The 14,923-nt window shown below is 45.3% G+C and overlaps 1 protein-coding gene across 2 annotated transcripts in view; it reads left to right on the top strand.

The window, feature by feature from the left end:
• Hectd4 (HECT domain E3 ubiquitin protein ligase 4) overlaps positions 1–14,923 on the top strand; it is a 162,072-nt gene that overhangs the window by 58,780 nt on the left and 88,369 nt on the right. For both annotated transcript variants that reach the window (XM_051161587.1, XM_051161586.1), the window contains exons 8-13: positions 1,333–1,525; positions 5,538–5,696; positions 8,518–8,631; positions 9,347–9,487; positions 12,711–12,943; positions 13,281–13,426. In XM_051161587.1, the coding sequence (XP_051017544.1) occupies positions 1,333–1,525; positions 5,538–5,696; positions 8,518–8,631; positions 9,347–9,487; positions 12,711–12,943; positions 13,281–13,426 (986 nt within the window). The remainder of the gene's footprint in view (positions 1–1,332; positions 1,526–5,537; positions 5,697–8,517; positions 8,632–9,346; positions 9,488–12,710; positions 12,944–13,280; positions 13,427–14,923) is intronic.

Genomic DNA, 14,923 nt, shown 5'->3' with positions numbered 1-14,923 from the left:
AAGGAAAGAAGTGGAGACAAGGGGAAAGGACTGTGGGAGGGTATCTTGCATAGCTGAGTGTCCCAAACAAGTGACTTCTAGCAGTGGCAATGTGTGGCTCTTCTGCCTGTGGTCACAGCAGCATCATGCTTTCAGCTCTCCTCAGCTGAGAGCCTGACTGGACTGTGACACCGAAGGTGGCCTCTCATCCCCAGCCTTCCCTCCCCATCCCCTGGAGCTACAGGTACAGACAGAGTAGATGATCGCAACTGCTGAGGCATCTCTCCACTCCTGGCTTTCTGTTTTAAAATGATTGTTGGTTGGTGTGTGGTAGTGGGAGGCTGGCTGGAGCTGGCCAGTGACCTGGACTGGGAGAGGAACCTCTTGTCACTGCTAACTGTATTGCTTTTCCCTGTTGCTAGCTGTGCCCTGTTTTTGAGGTCAGTAGCCTGTAGCTCTCTGAGCTGTATGGTGGAGTGTTGCTGAAGTCTGGGGAAGCAGAGTCATTAGGCTTCCTCACAGACTGTAGGCGAGAGGCCGACTTAAAGGATGTGGGTGTTCTCCAACAGGGATGAGGGCTTCCTTGTAGCTGCATAGAGGGCCATGAACAGTTGAGGCAGAGATGCATACAGCTGGTAGGGAGTGGCTGGATAATCAAGTGAGGGTCTCGGACCCTCCTCACTCCTCCACGTGGAATTATAAACAGGTAACAATCCAAAGGAAAGCACTTTGTGCAAGGGGGTGCAGCTGAACTCCCAAGGTTAGGAGTTGCTTGGCTCATAGTGCAGTCACCCCAACACTAAGGTTCTGCAGATTTGGTACTCATGCCCTAACCTGCTCTGCTCACTGCTCACTGGTGCTTTGTCATTTCAGTTTGCAGAGCACTGAGTGCAGCAAGAGACTGTTTTACGTTAGCTATTGATTTCCTCATCGGGCCAGATGGGTAATGCTTGAACGCCACGCTTAACGAGATTGTTTTTTGTCTTGGATGCTTTTACAGAGTTATATTTAGAGTTGTGTAACATAAATAGAGCATGGGGTGGGGGACAATGCAATAAGAAGTGGATGTGTTAAATTTTAAGGGACAAAAGGTATTTAGGTAGACATGTCAGAGGCAAGGGTGGGTGCAGTGAGATTGAGGGCTCAGTTTAAGGCAGAGGCAGTAGAGAAAATGGCGCCTGCCTGAAGCAGCACCTCCAGAGAATGGGAGTGGTTTATATGGAAAGAGGTATTTGCTCAGGTGGCCGAAAAATGCTTTGTAAGCATCCAGGTCACAGAAATAGTCTCAGCGTATCTGCTGACTGAATGGAAGCATCATCTCAGGACCTTTTTTTTTTTTTCTTTAAATATCAGGTGGAAAATGGGGTATTTGTAGCCAACCCACTTCAGGAGCGCACAATCCTAATGAGAAAAGAGGGCGAGTCTGCCAAAAGCATTAATGAGATGCTCCTCAGCAGACTGTCTCGGTACAGAGCCTCCCCGTCGGCAACACTTGCAGCCCTGACTGGCTCCACCATCTCCAACACGCTGAAGGAGGATCAAGCAGGTGCGTTGTCTCTTCCTGACCACCTGCATACACTGTTGTGGGTGCAGGGCTCACCCTACCTGCACCTCTGGGCAGTAACCAGCGGGTCCAGCCTGTGGGCACAGTGTAAGCCCTGTAGCAGTTCTGTCTTACCAGGAGCCATCTCCACTGTCACTGTCACTGGCAATATACATCACAGTCCTAGCACTTAGGAAGCTAAGGCAGGGGATCGTGAGCCTTGGCTATGTGAGATCACCCATGCTCTCAAAAGTAAAAATTAAAAAAATAAATAAATAAAAGGAGAATTTGATGCTCTGCATTAACCCTTCTAGTGTTTGAAACACTAAGAAGAAAAACTTGTGGTGAACTCATAATGGACTATGCAGGAAATACTTCATTACTGTGTTAGAATGTATGGACAGACCAGCTGTGGTGGCGCATGCCTTTAATCCCAGCACTACAGAGGCAGAGGCAGGTGAATCTCTGTTGAGTTTGAGGCCAGCCTCCTCTACAAAGCAAGTCCAGGTCAGCCAACAGTGAAACCTTGTCTCCAAAAACAAAAACAAAAAAGGAATGTAGGAACAGGGTCTTGTTGGCATGGGCCTCTGTGGTATCGTTGTGAGTACTTCATTAGTGGTTGCTCTAGCATGGGTTAGTCCATCAGAGTTAAAGGAGACACTTTAAACAGATCAGTTCTTTTCACCTAGGTCACTGTTTTTGGGGTTTGCAAGATGCTTGCTGTATGAAGGTGCTTGTGGTTAGGCTGATGGCCTGAGTTTGATCCCTAGAGCCACATACAAGGCGAAAGCAGAGAACTGACCTCAGTGAGCTGCCTTCTGACCTCCACGTGCATGCACATGCACAATAAATAAATAATGCAAAGAGGGCACCCCTTTATGACAGGCTAAAGTCTTCTGTGTTTACACCTCCATGCCCACCATATTCCTTTCAGGGTACTTAGTAAATCTGTTTTCTTTCTCTAAAGAAAGAAAAAGGAAAATAACAACCTGCTTCCCGGCTCTGCACCAACCCTCCGTCTTGATCTCATGTACCAAGGATGGCCTTGAACCCCAGACCTGTCTCTTAGGAGTGTGTTTTAGTTGTGTTTTATGTGTGTGTGTATTTTGCTTGCATATGTTTCTGTGGACCACACTTGTGTCTTGGTGCACATGGAGGCCAGAAGAGAATTGAATCTCCAGGAACTGGAGTTACAGATGCTGTGACCTACCATGAGGGTACTGGAGTTGACGCTCTTCTTCTGCAAGAGTAATAATGGCTCACTGCAGAACCATCCCTCAGAAGGCACACTATATTTAGATTTCTTAGTAGGGTGTGATGACTCATTCTTATAATTCCCAGCACTTCCAAAGATGAGGCAGGAGAATTGCTGTAGTTTGGGACCAGCCTCAGCTACAGAGAGACCCTATCTCAAAACCACTCACCATGGACACATACACATTTAGATTTTTGTGAAATCTGATATCTTTATTCAAAATGTGATTTTGTTGTACTTTTATTATGAGCTTTTGTGTTCACTGAACATGATATCCTACACTGAAAACCCACCAGTTCTAGTCTACATGGATCTGTGATAATTCATTGAACATTCATAAGTCTGAAGCTTTGGAGCTAGAAAGATAGTTTAGTTGGTAAGGTCACAAGGACCTGAATTCATTCCACAACATATATGGGAAAAGCTGGGTGTGGTGGTGCCCTCTTGTACTCCCAGGACTAGCCATGCAGACCTCTGTGAATTCAAGGCCACCCAGGGCTACAGAGTGAGACCTTGCCTCAGAACAGAAACAACAAAAGTAAAGTTGACAACTCCTTAGTAATGTCTCCCGGAAGAAGACCTCAGGCCTCACACCCATATTTATACACACTTTACACATAGGCAAAGATGCATACTACCCCCAATCAATAATTAACAAAAATAAAAATAACTGAAAACGTGGCATTTTATTCTGTGACAAGCTAAAACATACTGCTTGTCAGTGGGTCTGTCTGGAAGAACATATTAGGTTACAAAGCCCCTAAAGTTCTCCACTCACTCATTAACATTTTGGATTTTCATTGCCCCAGAAATTGATGTCCTGAGGAAGAATATATTTGTTGAGGGCTTATGGTTTTTAAAAATGGAGCTATTTGAAACAGAAGTCTTCAAAACATCAGAAAGACTAGTTTTCCTTGCTGCTCTTGCAGAAGAATACAGTTGGGTTCCTAGTGTGGCCCAGGACCACCTGTCACTTCAGCTCCAGGGGACCCAGTGCCCTCTTTTGCTCTCTGTGGGCAAATTAAAGCATAATAGTTTAAAAAGAGAAAGATTTCACTTTGCATATTCTTTTAATCTAAGTCTTTGAGAATGATTTTTCTCTCTGTCACGACTATGAACAATTAGTTGTGTTTTGTAGCCTGACAGCTTCCCGAAGCTCTGGTGGACTTCTGCTGACATCACCTACTCCACCTGCTGAGCTCACATATTCCACACTTGAGTGCCAGGAAGCAGGGGAGATGATGTGCATTTCATAACACCTGACTAGAAACAATAATTATTCTGTTGATGGTATCTTAAGTCACTGACCCTCAAAATAGAAAGAACTGTATAGATAATGGCTTGGTGTAAGCCGTGTAGGTTTATAATCACCATGTGAGGAATGTCCTGAGAGCCCTGGGTGGCTGGGAGTTTCAGTTGATTCTGTGTCCAGAACTGTTTGCAAGGAATGTGAAGTCATAGACTTTTCAAGAATTTGCTTTAAGCAAATTCTGAGGTAGACTCAGGTTGTTATTTGTAAGTTCCAATCCAGCCAGTGATACATCATTTCAAAAATTATTTTCTATAAACTAAAATATAGCTTAATTAGAGTATCAGCTTCCAGTTAAAACACAAACAAGAGGAATTCTGTTGACATTTATTCCATGTGAGCATTCATTCTTTTGGAAGATTTTGTTTGTTGGTTTTTGAGACAGGGTCTCTCTGTGTTAGCCTTGGCTGTCCTGGACTTGCTTCGTAGAGCAGGCTGGCCTCAAACTCACAGCAATTCGCCTGCCTCTGCCTCCCAAGTGCTGGAATTAAAGGCATGTGTCCCCACGCCTGGCTGAATTTGTTGTTGTTGTTGTTGTGGTGCTGGTGTGTGTGTGTGTGTGTGTGTGTGTGTGTGTGTGTGTGTGTGTGTGTGTGTGTAAGTGTAAGAATTTTTAAAGTCATGAGGCATACTGGACATTGGGAACACCTTGAGGACAGCCAGACTATCCCATAGGAGATCTGGAGTCAGGTTTTGTTTTTTTTGTTGTTGTTGTTTTTGTTTTTTGGTTGTTGTTGTTGTTTTGGTTTGTTTCTGAGACAGGGTCTCTCTGTGTAGCCTTGGTTGCCCTGGACTCACTTTGTAGACTGGCCTAGAACTCACAGCAATCCTCCTGCCTCTGCCTCTTCAGTGCTGGGATTAAAGGCGTGTGTCACCACACCTGGTCTCTGCTTAATCTTTTTATATTTATTTATTTTATTTTATTTCATGTGTATGGGTGTTTTGCTATTTGTATGTCTGTGCAACATTTGTGTGCCTAGAAGGCTAGAAGGGAATTCAGATCCCCTGGAACTAGAGTTACAGACAGTTGTGAATGGCCACATAGGGGCTGAGAATCAAACTCGGTCCCCTGGAAGAGGACAGTGCTCATGCTCACCGAGCCATCTCTCCGGCTGCCCGCTGTCTAATCGCGGCCTGTCTTTGCTTCACTCTGAACTCCTCATTAGAGCCAAGCCCATTTTGTAATCAGATTCATGAGAACGCAAGATACTTTTACTAAGCATTTCCTTCCTTCCTTCCTTCCTTCCTTCCTTCCTTCCTTCCTTCCTTCCTTTCTTTATTTTTTTGAGACAGGGTTTCTCTGTGTTAGCCTTACCTGTCCTAGACTCACTCTGTAGACCAAGCTGGCCTCAAACTCACAGAGATCTGCCTGCCTCTGCTTCTGTGAGTGCTGCGATTACAGGCACAGGCCATCATGCCCAGTTACTAAGCATTTTCATTTCCTTTTCCAGCAAACACTAGCTGTGGCCTTCCTCTGAAAATGCTTCGGAAGACACCCATGTATACCTGTGGCACATACTTGGTGATGCTAGTCCCACCTCCAGGGGGGTCAGGCAGCTCTGCCACCCGTTCTCTTTTTGGTGGAACAAGTGGTCTGTCATCTTTAAAAAGTAAGTACATTTTATTTGGAATGCTTTTCCTGGCACATCTCTGTATTAGTTACTTTTCTGTTGCTCTGATATACACCATGACCACAGGCAGCCTGAGGAAGAGTTTATTTTGCTACGGTTCTAGAAGAATAAGGGTCTGTTTTTGGTTTTTTGTTTTTGGTTTTGGTTTTTCGAGACAGGGTTTCTCTGTGTTACCCTGGCTGTCCTGGACTCACTTTGTAGACTAGGCTATCCTCAAACTCAAAGTGATCCGCCTGCCTCTGCCTCCCGAGGGCTGGGATTTAAGGCGTGCACCACCACTGCCCAGCAGCACTGCTATTCTGAGCTACAACCCAGCCTTCAAAATGTAACTTTTAAACTTGTTTTTATTTTTTCATACAGGGTCTTACCATATAGCCCTGTCTAGTCTCAAACTCACAATAATCCACCTGTCTCTGCCTTTTGAGTTTTGGGATTAAAGGTGTGGGTTACCATGCCTGGTCCCAAACTCTCTTTTGGTCTCCATAGCAGCCCAGGAAATGCTTCCTTCTGTGGCCTGCTCCACACTGGTCACCATGGATCTCAGCACAAGGACACACCCATCCCACGCTTGTCTTCCGACCAAGTAGTATGCTGGAGCACCAGTTCTTGCCCTTAGAACATGGGCTTGTTAGGTAGTTGGAGGTACCTGGGCTTTGAGGAGTGATGTCTGTGACAACTAGAAATGGCTATTGATCACTGTTGGAAAGAGGAGACAGGCAGACATGTTTCAGTATGTGAGTGTAGAGGCCGTCACTGGGCAGAACAGAAAGGAGGGACTTGTTGAGGTCTCAGATGGGAATGGTGAGGAATGGGTGTTCATCTATGCGTGCGGCAGAGCAGGCTTCCGTGATAGGAGCACTTGGAGAAGAAGTGTGGTCATCTATGCGTGCGGCAGAGCAGGCTTCCGTGATAGGAGCACTTGGAGAAGAAGTGTGGAAAGGATCATTTTGTGGAATAGAACAGTAGGAAACATAAAAAGAGGGCAGGGGCATCACTCAGTGCAGTATTTACCTACTGTGTCCAAGGCCCTGAGTTTCCTCCCCCAGGGCAGGGGAAGAAAAAGATGGTATAGTTTAACCTGGAAATAGTGTAGTTCCCACCACTAAGGAAAGGAAACAAACGTAAGAGGTACAGTACTGAGACTGTTGAGAAGGAAGAAAGGAGCCAGGAATGGTGAAGCACACCCATAAACTTTAATACGGTGGTCCTCAGCCTTCCTAATGATGCTGTAACCCTTTAGCACAGTTCTCGCATTGCGGTGACTCCCAACCATAAAATTATTTCATTGCTACTTCATAGCTGTAACTTTGCTAGTGTTATGAATTGTAATGTAAAGATCTGATATGTAGGATATCTGATATGCAACCCTTGTGAAAAGGTCGTTCAACCCCTGAAGGGGTTGAGAACCATTGCCTTGGTATTTGGGAGGATCAAGAGCCATAGCTTCATAGTGAGTTTAAGGTCAGACTACAAAGGAGAAAACACAACAAACAAAAAAGAAAGAAAGTCCATAACCCCAGGCATGGTGTTGCACATCTGCAATCCCAGTATAAGCAGGGGGATCAGAGTTTGAGGCTAGCCTGGACATCCTGGTAAAACCCTGTGTCCAAAACCAAAACAGTTTGAGTGTGGGTGCAATGTCAGCAATAGCAACTGACATTTATGTGATTGACATTTTAAACTCATTTCATCTGCATGGCAACCGTGAGGTAAGTATCTGTCCTAGTTAGGCTTACTATAGCTGTGATGAAACACCATGGCCAAAGCAAGTTGAGGAGGAAAGGGGTTATGTGGCTTACACTTCCACATTGCATCCATCACTGAAGGACGTCAAGAACTCAAGGAGGCAGAACCTGATGCACAGGCCATGGAGGGTGCTGCTTACTGGCTTACTCAGCCAGTTTTCTTATGGAACCCAGGACCACCAGTCCAGAGGTGGCCCCACCCACAATGAGATGAGTCCTCCCCCACCAGTCACTAATTAAGAAAATGCTCTATAGACTTGCCTATAGTCTGACCTTTTGGAGGAATTTTCTCGATTGAGCCTCCCTTCTCTCAGATGGCTGAGGGTGTGTCAGGTCAACATAACGCTATTCAGCACATCACCTTATATTATATCTCGCTTTGCAAGTGGGAGCCTGAGAGGTTAGTGACTACTTTCCTATGCCATCCAGAAGTGCTGGGCTCACAATTCAAGCCTAGATCCCTAAAGCCCTTCCTCTCCATTGCCCCCCTCTCCTGTGTAAGGGAAAAGCCCAAAGTGTCTGTAAGAGCCACTGTGAGAGCTGGCGGGGAGAGCAGCCTCAAACCAGCACTTGCAAGGCCCAGCTGAACCATTTCCTACACATGCTGCCATTGTGAGGCCCAAGCCTTCCTGGATCAGCAGTTTGCCTTTGACCTGATGGAGAAAGCACCTTCATGTCCATATTGCTGTTTTAAATCACTTTCAGAAATATAGTTCGGGTGGTGGTGGTGCACACCTTTAATCCCAGCACTCAAGGAGGCAGAGGCAGGTGGATCTCTGTGAGTTCAAGGCTAGCCTTGTCCAGGACAGCCAGGGCTACACAGAGAAACCCTGTCTGGAAAAAACAAACAAAGAAACAGAAATATAGTTTAGTATCAAGCTTATGAAGACATTTGGTCAGCATTACTTTCAGAGAGAGGTCTTTTATTTTATGGCTTTGTTGTTATTATCAATAGAAAACAAAGGGAATTTTCAACAAAAGTTGGGTTAGCAGCCTAAAATGGAAGCTTTAAAGAATAGTCTTCAGGATTGTTAAACAGCTGTCTGTTTTCACAGTCCTGGCCTCCAGCTTGGTGTACAACATTTCTGATGGTCAGTTCACAAGTCGTGCAGATCTCATAGATGCTGCTGGAAGCTCTCTGGGGCGTGGTGCTCTTGTACCAGGATTGGGTAAGACACAAATACACCTGTTTCCTTGGAACTTACAGCTTGAGTGATTGCCCTTGAAAAATCTTGTCAAAGAAGAAGAAAAAGAAAAATCTTGTCAATTCCCTGTGGCATTCTAATTCCTTAAATACTAATACCCATTAATTTAGGCACTTAGTATGGAAGCCTCCATATGTAAGGTTCTCAGATGAACTGCCATGGAAGACACACATTAGGTTGTAAGATGGTGCCCATTACAGTCCCCAAAGTCCATGCTATACAAAGGTTTATTACTTTGAACACACATTAGAGAACAAACCTGATGCCTTCCATCAGGGCATCAGGGCTTGCTCCTTGTCCTGACCACCAGGGAGCACATACAGAAGTTTGGGACTCCACTAGACTGTTTTGTGCATTGGTGTTACTATTCCTGTTGATTCCTGGACTTTTCATGAAAGCCACCTGAATCCTTTTTGGAAGTAGGTCATATGAATTAGTTATCGCAAACCACATATTTTATGATTTGTTCCTTTTCACACAGGAACTGAGCAAATTGCAAATTAAATTCAAGCTTTTTGCTCACTTCCAATTTAGTGTCCTGTCATATAGATTTTTGGGAGTAGAGATCTGGCTGTCAGCGCTGGGGAGAATTCCTGCCCTTTGTTCTTTGGCGATGCTGTGGGGAATATGTGTTCAGGTGTGCGGTGGCACAGCAGCTAGTGACCTGTGTTGTTTGCAGGTGCCTGTTATGATACAGTGAACAACATGCTATGGACCTGCTCAAATGACTACATTGACCAGTGGTGCAACCCTGGGAACCAGGCCTTCCATTACGTGTGCCAGAGGCTGGGGGTCAGCCACATCATCACAGAACCCAAAGGTGAGCAGCCCTCTCGCCTTCAAATATGACAGAGTAGAGGTGCAGCCTAGGTAAGAATGTAGGCCAGCAACAGAGAGTGTCTGCTGCTTCCTTCTTGGAACTTGGGAACCAGAACCTACTGTTGCTTTGGTAGGGGAGGCTGGTTATGTGGAAGGAGAAAGCATGTAATACAGGGGAGGTTTTGAGGAAATTGTCTGCTTTTAAAAGAAAAACCCTGGTCAGCGCTACACGGAGAAGCACTGACTTGGTGGGGGGAAAAATCCTTATTTCTCCCCCAAAATCTAAATTAGATGTACACTTTGATTATTGGTGCTGGGGTGGGTCTCATGTAGTTTCAGCAAGTGGGAGGCTCAGGTAGGAGGATTGCTCTACATTCTGACTAACCTGGGCTACAGAGTGAGTTCCAGTTCAGGCTGGGCCAGACTGACATCTTACCTCAAAACAAAACCCAAAATACAACATTGAATATTGGATTTTGGGCTGGAGCCCTATACTATTGTAATGTTTTGGTTCACATAGTATATTTCAGGCCAGCCAGGGCTTCATAGTGGAATTTTATCTAAAAAAACAAACAAACAAAAAACAAAACAAAACAAAACAACAAAAACAAAACAACAACCACTGGCACACTGCCCTCAGCACTTTGGGTAAGAACAGTGGAAGCCTGTGGCACTTTTAGCTGAGGCTGCTCTAGTCTCCATTCAGCCTGTCATGATAGCCATCCTGCCAGAGCGGGGCCGACTGTGAAAATCAGCAGCTTTGCTTCCTGAGGGCTGGACTTAGACTTGAGCTTCTGTCTCAGCTGCAGCAGCACCACCATCCTTAGTTCAGCAGAACAGCAAAGTTCATGGTGATTTGATGAGTCCCTACAGGGGCCTCTATACAGTGCCCTCAGTAAGGGAGCCTGAAAGGGCCCTTGCTGTATGCTCATGTCTGGATAAATGTAAACCAAATACATTGTCAGAGGGCCAAACGGAGATTACATATCAGGCACAGTTTATAGCTGTCCAGCTTGGATGCCCCCTTGCAAATAGATCTACATAGGATTAAAGTGTTCCTAGCTCAGGAGTTTGAGGTGCCACCTATGACTGTTGGTTAACAGTCACCAAGCCTTGAAATAAAACCCAGAACTGGGAGTGTGGCTCAGTGTATGAGAGACAATCAGAAGGGGCAAGGCCCTGGCTTCATCTTTATACCAAATGCAAGAATAGTAACAGTAGGGCTGGAGAGATGGCTCAGAGGTTAAGAACACTGTCTGCTCTTCCAAAAGTCCTGAGTTCAATTCCCAGCATCCACATAGTGGCTCACAACCATCTATAATGAGATCTGGTGCCCTCTTCTGGTGTACATGCAGTCAAAACACTGTGTATATATGACAAATAAATTAAAAAAAAAAGAATAGGAACAATAATGGAAAAGGGGGTTAAAAAATGGAGTCCAGCCCTATAGAGACTGTAGAGAAAATCATGTGTTGAACTTGGTAGAAGACAGCTTTAACATAGCCATTATAAATTCTGTATTTTCCGACATATAAGACAACTGGGCATATAAGACAAATGACATAATATTAGCATTATTAATAGAGTTTGGAATATACTCGCTGTATAAGACTGTCCCTTTTCCAATGTACACCCTGTGCAGCAGACTCAGGCATGTGTCTATTTGCAGGCTCTGACTTAGGCACAGATTTTTGGGGGTTAAAAGTCATTTTAGTGCTGAGCATGGTGGCACACGCCTTTAATCCCAGCACTCAGGAGGCAGAGGCAGGCTGATTGCTGTGAGTTCAGGGCCAGCCTGATCTACAAAGTGAGTCCAGGACAGTGGAGACTTCACTGTCTCAAAAGACCAAAAACAACAACAACAAAAGTCATCTTATATGCTGGAAAATACAGTACATTAAAAACTAAGTAAAAATATCTTGAAAAAAAATAAATGAAAGTATGATGACTATGACAAAATGAATAAAAATTCTATAATAAATAAATAATTAGGGCTAGAGAGATGGCTCAGCAGTTAAGAGCACTGACTGCTCTTCCAGAGGTCATGAGTTCAATTTCCAGCAACCACATGGTGGCTCACAACCATCTATAATGTGATCTGATGCCCTCTTCTGGCCTGCAGGTGTACATACAGACAGCACTGTAATAATAAATAAATCTAAAAAAAAGAAGAAAGAAAAAGAAAGAATTAATCAAACTTTGAGGCAGAGTCTCATGTATTCCAGGACAAAATCAAATTCAATATCTAGTTAAGGATGATCTTCAACTTCTGATCCTCCTGTCTCCACTTCCCAATGTGGGGATCATACACCCGAATTATGTTATGCCTTATACATACTAGACAAATACCACTAATTGAATTACATCCGCAACCCCAAGAAATTATTCAAACCAAAACCAAAACTATTGTAGTTAAGTCTAGTGGGTATCCAGCAGAGGCAGGAGGATTAGGAGTTCAAGATCATCTTTGGCTACCTAGTGAGTCTGCACCTAGCCTGGGCTTTATGAGAATCTGTCTATACTCAAGTTATTAGCCAAGAGTATAGCACAATGGTCAAGTCCCCTTCACTTCACACTATATCTTAGGGTCTGTATCAACCTGACCAGTTGGGAGGGATGGCAAAACTGACAACCTATTTTCAGCAATGCCCCTGTGCTTTCTCCACTCTACCATTTCTGTACATTGGCTAGAAGGAGTTCAGATCACACCTAAAGGGAGGGGCATCAACTCCACCCCCTGGAAAGAGAGTGAACATGTATTAATTATCAGAGTAATTAATACATTTTTATTTATTGTGTGTGTGCATGTATGTATGTGTCCTCTCCACCATGTGGATTCTGGGCTGGGATGGCCTGAAGTCAAACCTGAGCTCATGCACTTTGTGGGTGTGTGATGTAGGTAACTTACCCTCTCTCCCTCTTTGCTTACTGCTCTATAATCAGGCGTAAAAGAGTTTAAATTTGTAACCATGCATGTCAAACTGTCCCATTGTTAAGCACATAGAACCAGCCCAGTAAGTGATAGCTACCCGTGTTCTAGGAACTGGAAGTTCTCAGATATTTACATCCCACATCTGGCAGGAAGGGTGCTGCAGCACCAGTGGCATCGATGGCACCAGGAGTCTGTCCTTGTGTGCACACAGCTTTTGAGCCCTGACGACTCGCCTCTCTGGGACACTGCCATGTCTGTCCTCTCCTCACTGTGCTTCCTTTGCATCTTCCAGAAGAGGCCGTCAGCACGAGCGAGGTCATAAACCAGCTACTGCACCATGTAGGCGCCATGTGCATTCACCAGCTCAATCTTCTGGCCACGAACCCCAACCTTCCCATCACAAGCGTCCTGGGCAAGCAGCACCCAATTGAGGCGCGCCATCTGAGCAGCATCTGTGACATCATGGAGAAGGCCATGGTTAATGGCAATACCTGCATTGTACGCTGCATCCTCGTTGTCTTTCAGGTACGTGTGCCATGGGGAGCTTAGCCAGACGACAGGCAGCAGCCACCTCCTCCCTGAAGAAGCACCTTCAGCAGCTCTGCTTTGCATCTTGCCGCCTTGCAGTCCTCTAACTAGGGTTGTCAGCATCCTGTGCATTGCACTTGGCCTAGTGCTGTCTAGTCACCACTGTCAGTGTGTGGAAGGTATTTACTATATGCTGTTGTGCAGTAGAAGAGAGTGGAGTTGAAAATGCACCTGTTATATTTTCTAAGCACAGCTACCATGTGCTTTCTTTTAGAGGGCTAATTTTATCCCGGCAGAATGTGCATACTTAGCTCTGCCCCTTATGTTTCTGTAGGTGGTGTTTAAATTTTTCTTCAGCCCACAAACTGAAAGGAACCGAGACATCATTCGGCGGTCAGGATTGCTACTTTGGCAGTTGTTGATGGCACCAAAAGATCAAATCTGCCCTGAAATTCAGAAGGAGGTCTGTCTTGCCATCAGGTAAACAGCAAGTGGGTTTCTCAGTGCTCCCTGCAGAGTTAGGAATGCACTGGGACCCCTTCTGCGGCCTATAGTGTATGGACCTCACCAACTGAAGAGCATTTCCCCAGCACCAAAGGCAGCCCACACAGTTGTCTCCTTTGTGAAAAGAAAAGAAAAACTTTTTTTTTTTTTTTTTTGAGACAGAGTTTCTCTGTGTAGCCCTGGCTGTCGTGGAACTCACTCTGTAGACCAGGCTTTGAACTCACAGAGATCCACCTGCTTCCAACCCCTGCCCCCGCCCCCAGTGCCCCTCCCCGGGGCTGGGATTACAGGCGAGTGCCACCACCTCCTAGGAAGCAAAATTGCTGCAGTGGTTGTAAGTGGACAGTTGCAAGCAGCTCGATTGTTCCAAGTGTGAGTGTGGCAGGCTGCTTTAGAGCGAGCATGTTTGGCATGAGCAGCCCTGGTGTCTAGAGTTTGCTCTGCTGTTCCACTGGCTGTGGCTTTTGTCTGCTCAGCTGTGAGGTGCGATTAGAATGACACCTACTGTGTTGGCTTATGAGGTGGTAGCCTGATGTAGGACAGCGCTTAGTCGTACTAGTCCTCATCAACCTGCTCAGAGTCTTGGAGGGCTGCTGAGATGACTCAGTGGGACAAACCACTTACCGCCCGAGCATTATGCCTGAGTGTAATCCCAGAATCCCTGCAAAAAGAGGGAACCGACTCCTGACACACACTGTGGCAGGAGCATGACTTCACGCACACACATGCATATACATACACACAGTAATAATAGAAATATTTTTTAAAAATCTTGCTGGCCTAGCTTAGCACCATGCACCTTTATTCCCAGCACTTTAGAGGCAGGTCAATCTCTGTGCACTCAAGGCCAGTGTGCCCTACATAGTGAGTCCCAAACCAGCCAGAGATACACAGTGAGACTGTCTAAAAAGAAAAAAAAAAAAATCTTGTGGATTCTCTAGTGAATTAAAATTATTTTCTTAAAGCGTATTTTTGACTGTGTCTGTGCACATGTGTGTGCATATAGAAGCCAGAGGCTGATACTGACTAGCTCTATCTTTTGAGACAAGGTCTGTCAGGGAACCAGGACCTTCCCAGTTGGCTGGATTATCTGTCTAGTAACCCCCAAGAGTCCTCTAGGCTCTGTCTCCCAGCAGTGGAACAGGACGTCTACCACTGTGTCCAGCTTTTCTACATGGTGCTAGAGATGGGACTCAGGTCCTTGTACTTTCAGAGCAAGGATCTTATCTACTGGCCTGTCCTCCCAGCCTCCTCTCTAGTGAACATGTGGGCCATAGTCTAGTGAGAATTTTGTTGTTTTGTTTCTGGGTTGGGTTTTGGTTTGGTTCGGTTCGGTTTCTTGGCATTTTTCTTTTGTTTTCTGTTTTTGAGACTGGGTCTTCGGATATAGCCCAGACTGACCTTGAACTTGAGATCCTCCTATATCTCAGTCTCTCAATTTCTGGAATTATTGGCATGTGCCCTTATGCCAAG

The sequence above is a fragment of the Acomys russatus genome, chromosome 19 (assembly GCF_903995435.1).
Source record: "Acomys russatus chromosome 19, mAcoRus1.1, whole genome shotgun sequence".
NCBI classification, from domain to species: Eukaryota; Metazoa; Chordata; class Mammalia; order Rodentia; family Muridae; genus Acomys; species Acomys russatus.
This window is presented reverse-complemented; position numbering and strand designations above follow the sequence as displayed.